Source organism: Pseudomyrmex gracilis, unplaced genomic scaffold (assembly GCF_002006095.1).
Source record: "Pseudomyrmex gracilis isolate BER0280 unplaced genomic scaffold, ASM200609v1 scaffold_1460, whole genome shotgun sequence".
Taxonomy (NCBI): domain Eukaryota; kingdom Metazoa; phylum Arthropoda; class Insecta; order Hymenoptera; family Formicidae; genus Pseudomyrmex; species Pseudomyrmex gracilis.
This window is the reverse complement of record NW_018022044.1, coordinates 19,893-28,640: the sequence shown is the minus strand read 5'-3', so window position 1 is coordinate 28,640 and position 8,748 is coordinate 19,893. Positions and strand designations below refer to the sequence as shown.

At 37.5% G+C, this 8,748-nt stretch overlaps 1 protein-coding gene across 5 annotated transcripts; it reads left to right on the top strand.

The window, feature by feature from the left end:
• Positions 1 to 465: 465 nt before the first annotated feature.
• On the top strand, positions 466 to 8,509 carry LOC109862187. 5 transcript variants are annotated; one of them, XM_020442147.1, is made up of 8 exons: positions 564 to 651; positions 1,177 to 1,393; positions 1,536 to 1,893; positions 2,111 to 3,064; positions 3,253 to 3,378; positions 3,617 to 3,853; positions 4,019 to 4,346; positions 5,234 to 8,509. In XM_020442147.1, the coding sequence occupies exons 3-8, from the start codon at positions 1,574 to 1,576 to the stop codon at positions 6,743 to 6,745; spliced, it is 3,477 nt and encodes a 1,158-aa protein (XP_020297736.1). In that variant the 5' UTR covers positions 564 to 651; positions 1,177 to 1,393; positions 1,536 to 1,573; the 3' UTR covers positions 6,746 to 8,509. The 5 variants fall into 5 exon arrangements, with proteins under 5 accessions (XP_020297737.1, XP_020297736.1, XP_020297741.1 ...); XM_020442152.1 differs by having other exon boundaries at positions 564 to 1,393; positions 2,111 to 2,575; positions 2,669 to 3,064; XM_020442148.1 differs by lacking the exons at positions 564 to 651; positions 1,177 to 1,393 and adding an exon at positions 466 to 553.
• Positions 8,510 to 8,748: the final 239 nt, after the last annotated feature.

The following is an 8,748-nucleotide window of genomic DNA, read 5'->3' as shown; positions in this document are numbered from 1 at the left end:
TCTCGTGGAACTGATCAATCACGTTGGTCGATTGGCTGATTTGACTCTGCAATTGGTCAATTCCACGAGATCTGTGACTTGCGTTTAATGTAGAACGGCCTTTGAGTTCCACTTTTGTGGAAATACGGCTAAAACCAGCGGCTGAAACCGTCGTAAAAAATTACATTTGGATGGCCGCTCTCAGGTTTCTCTCTGGTATTACATATATGCACCAAACCAAACCTATCTATAAGCTCTATGGTCTATGCATAAACCAGGCCTAAATATACCTAGCGGAAGCAGTCCTAGAAAGTTTAAGTCACGTGACATTTTGCTGCCGCAGCGTGCTGCTGTATGAAAAGATACCTTTATGGAAAAGTCTGTGCTTCGGCCTTTAAACCTGAACCAAACTAAACCAGTGCACGCGCGTAACACAAAAACCGCCATTTTGTGTGTTAGATTTATTTTCAACGTATCCCCCACCAGCTTGGAAACAATCGAAGGTCGACGCTGCTCTCGATCTAAGTGTTATTTGGTTAGGTTAGGTTATTGGTTGCGTCGTAGTACACGAACAGTAAGTAAAATTGCGACTATTGTTCGACGTCGGTCGCTGCCGTGTTGCTTTTCGCGTCTCAATACTAATCCGCACTCGAATGTCTCCCGCGTGCAATGGTATGCTTTTGCCGCGCGTTTCCTTTTGGAAAGAGAAGCTTGTTACATGAAAGCGAACTAAATCAGTTTTTTGCCAGTTTCGAATAGCCTTTGTCGTCGGCACTAGTTGTATCCAGTTGTATCACTCGACTTCTTCGTTCAGTGGCGTAACGCTACCGTGTTCATTTGGCCGCGTACGCAGACGCCACGTCTTTTTCGACGACGCGACAAATTCTCCGTCATTTATAACCTCTAACATTATAACCTATGTAATTATAACCTCAGACTTGAAACGTCAACATAGAGCTTGATAGTAGCACACAGATGTCCGATCATTCGAATTCGGGCTGATCGCGTCACTACGTGCGACGCGATTATCGTTTGTCGCACGGTCATCGGTAAGATGACCGAGAAGAGGTAGGAGGGAGGGGGGTAAAATTTACGGATATATATTCGCCGCTGTGTTCGCTGTTAGCCGCGAATCGCATAAATCGTCACGTTCGTCAGATACCGAAGGGATACAAAATCATTGTGATTTTTTTTTAGCGAAGTTTCGTCTCATGATATAATGTACCTGCAGAAGTTCGTTGTTTGTGTGTCCGCGCTGCGTGTTTCAAAAGCAATTGTCTTGTCGTCAGCGGGAACTGCCGTAATGTCGGACGATCGCGATAAGAACGCACAATTGCATACAAATGTTGAATAATTAATGAACTCTGTCAAATAAGTAAATGATAAAGTTTGTGAAGTACAATTTGTGTAACAGGTTTGTGACATCAAAAGAATTATGTACTTATTTGTACAAAATCAATTATAAAGCAGTTTGACTTGGTTGTTTGTGTGGCAATAATATGCTCTCTACTGTTTAAGTAAAATAAAGTATAAATATTTACTAATTCAACTTGCAGTGATTTCAGTGATCAAATAATTTTAAATACCAAACAAAATGGATGTTGCTGGAGATCTAAATTTGCAATGGGTGGGAGATGTGGATCTTCATGAAGAGGTGATATGTGGCCTAGAGGCACAGCTAGTTACCTCTGGAGAAGAGGTGATAGGTGCTTGTGAGGAGGTAGCGGTAGAAGAAACTGTGGAAACTGTCCCTGATGTAGCACCTACAACAGAATCTGAGATATTGATGATACCTCAAACTAATGATATGGAATCTATCTACATAGTACCGCAAGATCAAGGCCATGACTATCTAAACATACAAGTCACAGAAGAGGTAATAGCTGACAATTGGGATAGACCTCCAGATGATGGGTAAGTTTTGATAAAAAGATACATAAAACTTTTATCTATCAATCAATCATATATGTATTTTTTTTTAAATTTTATGCATTATTCTACTTTTTTTACTACTCTGATATATTTTTGCATTTTTAAACAGCATCTATTAAAATTACTGTCTCAAAAAATACATATCAATAAGGATTCAAATGTAATGTAATAAATGTAATAAATTATGTTGTACTTGAAGGGTCGAGATTCCAGAAGCTAAAATAACTCAAGACAATCCACTAGAGTATGATGACATAGAGATACCACTACCACCCGATCAGGATTCGTACCAGAACATTCGACCGTACCCATGTGACTTCTGCAATCGCAGGTTTAGAAAAAAAGTGAATCTGTCAAATCATATTCTGACGCACCAAACTGATCGACCGCATAGTTGTAATTTGTGCGGAGCACGTTTTGTGCGCAAGTGCGATCTGAACAACCATCTAAAGATCCATGCGTACGCACCATCATCGCGAGATGGCTTGGAAGATGATCTGAACGACGAGGATTCATTGGTGGCTGAGGAAGAGGACACTACAACTGGCGCCACTAGGGGCAGACGCAAGAAGGTGCAATCGAGCGCGCCACGCAAACGAAAGAGTAATACCACTGGGATGCCGAAGCGCAATAATACAGAGGATATCAAACTGGAGATGGGCAAGTATGTGTATAAATCGCACGACGATGAATACACGTACAGCGAGGATGCACAACTGTTCGAGGACGATCTGATCGATGATAATTCTGCACGCAGCGATAATTATGCATCCAGTTCGAAGTGGCCAAAGATGTCTGTTACTGGCGAGGAACATCCAACGCAGTGGCCGGTTACCGATCCAACCAAGCCGTATGTTTGCCAGTTTTGCGGCGTCGGATTTGCTAGGGAAAAAGCGTTGGCTTCGCATTCTCGTATCCACGGTGGTGACAGCCCATTCGAGTGCACTACATGTGGGGAAATGTTTTGGGATGTCAATAGTCTGCGGGAACATGTACGTGTCAAACATGGCGGTATTTCTCAGTCACCGTCTGATACAGAAGAGTTTGACAACGATGGTACATATACAGGCGACAATGAGAGAATTGGTGAATTCTATTGTAATACTTGTGGCGTACCGTTTCATCGTCTGGATCTTCTTAAACGTCATCAAAAGTAAGACGAGTTTTAAAAAAATACATATTTTTAATAATTATTTTTTGCATTTATATATTGTAATAAAATGCTAATAGGATACTTTGTTGATTGTTAATTTATAAACACATTTTATTTGTTGATTGATGATATCTACAGAATAATAATATCAGAAATTTATATATGTAAGTTTGATATCGTGTACATAGAATTCACATCAAGCAAGAAATAGAGACAATGGAAGGTTCCAGTCAGCATCATGTGTGCAATGTATGCGGAGAATTGTTTGAAGAAGCTTTAGCATTATTAGCACACGCTGAACTTCACGCTTCAAGGTATTTATCTGTACTTACTTAGTTTTCATCATACAGTATAGAGGTTTCCGCAGCGATCAATGTAATTTGTAAAATCGGCAATATCATTTTTTGCTATCGGTAATATTGATAAATTTAATTGTCAAATTACCAAGGAAAATGTATTGCAATAACATTGATCGCATGTGAAACGGCTTCTCTCTTTTGAATTGGAATCCGTTTAAAATATACTTGTTTGGTAATTTAAACTTATAACAAGATCTCCTAGTCGTCGTTGCCTACTATGCGGAACAAGATGTCGCGACGAAGCCGAGGTTGCCGAACATGTAAAACAGAATCATGCCGAGGACGCACCACCGAATACATGTACGATGTGCGGAAAAACATGCAAAGATAAGCGCAGTTTACTGAAACATTCGTGGGTTCATAATGTTGAAAAGACCTTTAGTTGTACAAAATGTGGCAAACGCTTCCACAGTAAAGCCAGATTGCGAAGGTGAATAAAATATGATAAAAGCCAACAGTTTTGTTTTTTATATTTAAATTGTTTTTAGTTATTTTATTCATATATTATACTTAAAAACGCATACATAAAATACTTGGTTATATAGGTTTAATAATATTTCTGTTTGTATTTGAATGAAGAATTGCGTTGTTGCAGACATATGATGTCGCACCGTAACAAAATGGTAGCTTGCGATGAGTGCGGTGAAGAATTCCCTGACGGACGAGCTCTCGTAAGCCATCGTCATTCGCATAATAAGGAGTTGGGCGGTCGTTCTTTCCCGTGTCGTGAGTGTGGAAAGACTTTTGGCAGTCGCAGCTCACAACAGATTCACATACGTATTCACACAGGCGAAAGACCGTACGGTTGTCGATTCTGTTGGAAAGCATTTGCTGATGGCGGCACTTTGAGAAAACACGAACGTATCCACACTGGCGAAAAACCGTATGGATGCGCTATTTGCCCTCGGGCTTTCAATCAAAGAGTAAGTTGATCATCATTTAAGAGGATGCTGAACCGTTCTGTTTTACTGACATTTCGTAATTCCAATTTTTTGTAAAAACTATTAGTCGGAATGAAAAAACGCTTCTTCAGAAAAAAAAGAATATAATAAAGAATTGTATAAAAAATAAAAATACAAGAAAAACGAAAAAAAGTTTATAGACTGTTATTACGTAGACTATTTCCGCTTTATATGCAAAATTTGCCGTACAAATCAAAATAAAAATACTTTTAGCAAATAAACGAATATTTTAAGTGTCAAAAAGGATTTTGAAGCTTTGTAAGAAAAGAAATCTTGAAACTACGATTAGTACAATTTTAACAGAAGCGCCGGAGAGACACACATTTATTCTTGTTTTGGTCCGACTTGGTCCCGAGAAAAGGCGCTGGACAGCGCCTTTTCTACTGGACAGCGTAGCGACTAAAGGCCTCTGCACAAACTTTCGTAACGCGTTACATTACGTTAAAATACTGGTTATAAACTTAGATTCGTAGTTAAACTTGAACTTTATTCAACGCAAATAAACAAAATTAACTTAATGTAGCATAAACGTTGTACGTTAAGTTTTTGTTTGTGCGTTGAATAAAGTTCAAGGTTACGTACGAATCTAAGTTTATGGCTGGTACTTAACGTAACTTAACGCGCTACGAAAGAGTTTGTGCGGAGGCCCTGAGTGGCAGCTGAATCGGACTTTTTGCTGTTGATTCAGTATCCTCTTAAGCGCGCAAACACAAATAGCATACATTTTGTAAAAAAAATTATCACAAATTTAAATTGTGTGTTTACCTAAAAGACTAATTTTTTATATTGGAGAAAAAAAGATCAGTATTTTTTAGATTAATATGTAAAATTCTGTACTTTATTCATAGGTGGTACTCCGAGAACACGTGCGGGCTCATCATTCTGGTCCAGATCCGAAGTGTGTAGGAAGCGCGACGCCATATTTATGTAAAGTATGCAGTGAGTCTTTCGCCACACCTGAGGAAATAGTGCTGCATATAGTACAGCATTGCGACCACAATACTGCATTAAGACGCCAGCCGCAAACTGGGCCCCGCAAGTATAAGAGAAGACGTAAGCTAAAACCTCATGAAACAAATACTATGGTGCGTAGGAACGAATTTACATACGATATGACAGAAGCCGATAACGGAGCCATCGCTACAGCTAATGCCAGCAATACTGGTGCAGGCGTTAGTGGTGGCGGCGGCGGTGGCGGAAGTGGTGTCGGTGGCAGCAGCGGCGTTGGTGGCGGCGGTGGTGGTTCTGACTCTGAAGACAATACAAAACGAAAACTTGGCAAGAAAAATAAACAGAGATCGAACGTTGAAGAAGGTTACCAGAATGTGTTGAAGAGCTTTGAGAGCTCGTTACAGAACATAAACTCGATCGTAAGCAATTCTAAGTTAAATGCGTCTAAGTCAAAAGTCTCGAAAAAGAAACTGCGTAAAGAAGATAAGAAGCAAGAGGCGCAAACATCAAATCAGTCAGGTCGACCCAAGATGATACACACGCAAAAGACACGAGTGCCAGTTGAGTTGGGCAGCGACGGCGCGAAAAAGGGTCAGAAGACGAAAACGATGGTGACGCGAACGCCGAAAGTGATGCCAAATGAGCACAAATCCGGTGCCTTTCCGGGCGGCGAACGTAATCGGCCGCGCACAAAAAACGTTAGTTATCATATCGAAGGTAAGATGCTACTCACGCCGGCAACATTCCCGGCGAAATCAGTGAAAGAAGAAGCGCTTTTAACACAATCGTCGCAGCAAATGATAATTAATATCAAGCAAGAACCAGGCATACAGAAGACTGCTCACGACAGCTATAAAAACAATAACGGTAATATCGTCGGTAAAAATCAAGAATCAACTCCGAATGTTTCTAAAAGGAAGTCGTCGGTTGCAAAGAAGCCGAAAAGACAGAAACAGGTTACAGTGAAGCAAGAAGTAAATATGTCAGTTGAAGCAAATACAGAGCAGCAACAGTTACAGTTGCATAACAATAATAATAATATCATGGGAAACAGTGGCGATTCGACGCAATTAATGGAACCTGTGATGGATGGCAATCACTTGGAGGTCGCTTTCGAGGCGAGTGTTGTTACCGCTCAAGAAGAAGAAGATAATGCCGACGAGGGAGATGAGGGACGCATATTACGGTCTGACACGACAACGGAAATAAGTAATGGCGACGTGAAACTTAGTGTAAAGGTGGAATCGGCGCCGCCAACGAGAATGCTTGCTGTACACAGTGTTATCGCGTCGGTAGACGATGTTCCGGAAACGATAATCCCAGATGCGGTGGAATACACGTGCGAAATGTGCGCTGCGGTGTTTTCCAGTCGAGCCGAGTTATTAGTGCACGTGCCGATACACATTTGATTTAATAACTTGTCCGAGCCGAAAAACGGCGCGGAGGTTTATTCTACTTCCTTAAGCATATTTGTTTAATTGAGTAAAATAGTAACTTCATCACGATCAATGGAGGTTTGTTATGTTACGAGAAATAACGATCACCAATTTCTCTTCTTTCACACTATCACTTCTTCTCCTTTGCTTAGTCAAGTATTGAGATTCTTTAACGTCGGCTACTTGTTGCTTTATCAGACGTACCCTAAGTTTTCGTGTTTTACATGTTGTGTATAATTTTATCGGCCGTTTTTTATCTTGATTAGTACATATTTGTGAACTTCTTCTTGCAATTATACTACAAATAATTCCAAGTTGTCGTTTAGTTTTTCTTTGGTATTTAGATTATGCAAAAAAGATTGAACAAACTTAAATCGAATTATCAGTGATGGAATAAATATAAGGTGTACATGAATATCATTAAATATCATGATACACATGATATTAAAATAAATACATCTTTCTTAAGCAAAATTACTTATTTCAAAATGCGGATTGTCGCTAGATCCCTTTTGTACCATGTAAGAAACTTCTATATACTTGGTCCAAAATTTATAATACGCAACGCGTAAACTATAACAAAATTATAGTTCTACAATTTTATACTCGGCAAATAATTAAGACATATAATTGAATCAAAAAATGAAATATATAACATACACACACAGAGAGAAAGAAAGAGAGAGAGATTAAAAGAGAGAAACAGTAGTTTTATGTAACATACTAAATCCAAATGAAAGAGAAATATAAACTCTGATATCAGTATGCTCAGTTATCGTATATATTTTTAAGACTAGTGGATACTAAGTAGCCGTATTGAATTATGACGAGACTTATATTGAAATAAATTAGTGTAAAAACACTAGTTTATTGCAATGTAAGTTGCAAGACAACAACTTTATATAATTCCTTTTTTTTTTGTAACTCAATATGGCTGGAATGAGTATCTAGGAGCCTTAAGCGAATTTTGCTCGATACAGTCAAGATGGAGTATTCAATTAGCATTATAAGCACTTTTGTTTAGTTTTATATGAATACCACCTTAGAGAATTGTAATCTTCGCTATAACTACAATTCTTATTCATTTCAATGTTTATTTTTATTTATCCAAAACAACAAAAGTGCAGAAATCTACATTTGAAAGATATTTATTTGTCACTGAAAATATCTTTCTGAGGATTACGTTACAATTATCGCGAAAATAATATATTTGTTGCAAAAACTTTAATAAAATAGGATTAATAAGCGATTTTGTAAAAATAATAAGATATAAAGATACATAAATCTTCTCTTAAAGTTAATGAAATAATTACATAACATACTGCATGTAGGATATTTGTGTGAATGTGAATTTTTATTTGTAATATGCAATTGATATATATACACACACACACACACACACATTTTGGTATAGTATATGTCTTTCGCGAGAAACATTTTGTCATCTTTTAAAATCGTTCTTTGATCAAGATACGACTCTATGATGTGTATTATTTTACAAAAATAGAATCAACTTAGATCTAAGCGTTTATGTTCAAACATTAAATTAAACAATTATCGCAAAAGCACCGTCTTTATTCTTTTACTTTAAAAGTAGGTTTCTTTGTGTTTAGATCTAACAGAATTTTACAAAATTAATGACTTCAAGAGAAAGTTTTTGTACATACATTATAAATACGTTCTCATTAATAAGTTGTTTTGGTATTATTCAAAAACGCGATAATATCATATATTATACATGCATACATATACATATATATATATGTATATATACATATATATATATAAATATTCAAAATTGTATAAAATGCCGCAATGATTTATGGCTGTTATTCTCAAAATATAATAAATGACTATAAGTTTGTTATTCTATTCTGTTGTGTGTAATTATATGATTCAAATACCTTTTTTATTATAAACAAGATAGACTTGTTCAAGTTTTTACAAAGTAGAAGTGGCAAAATATCGTTATTGGT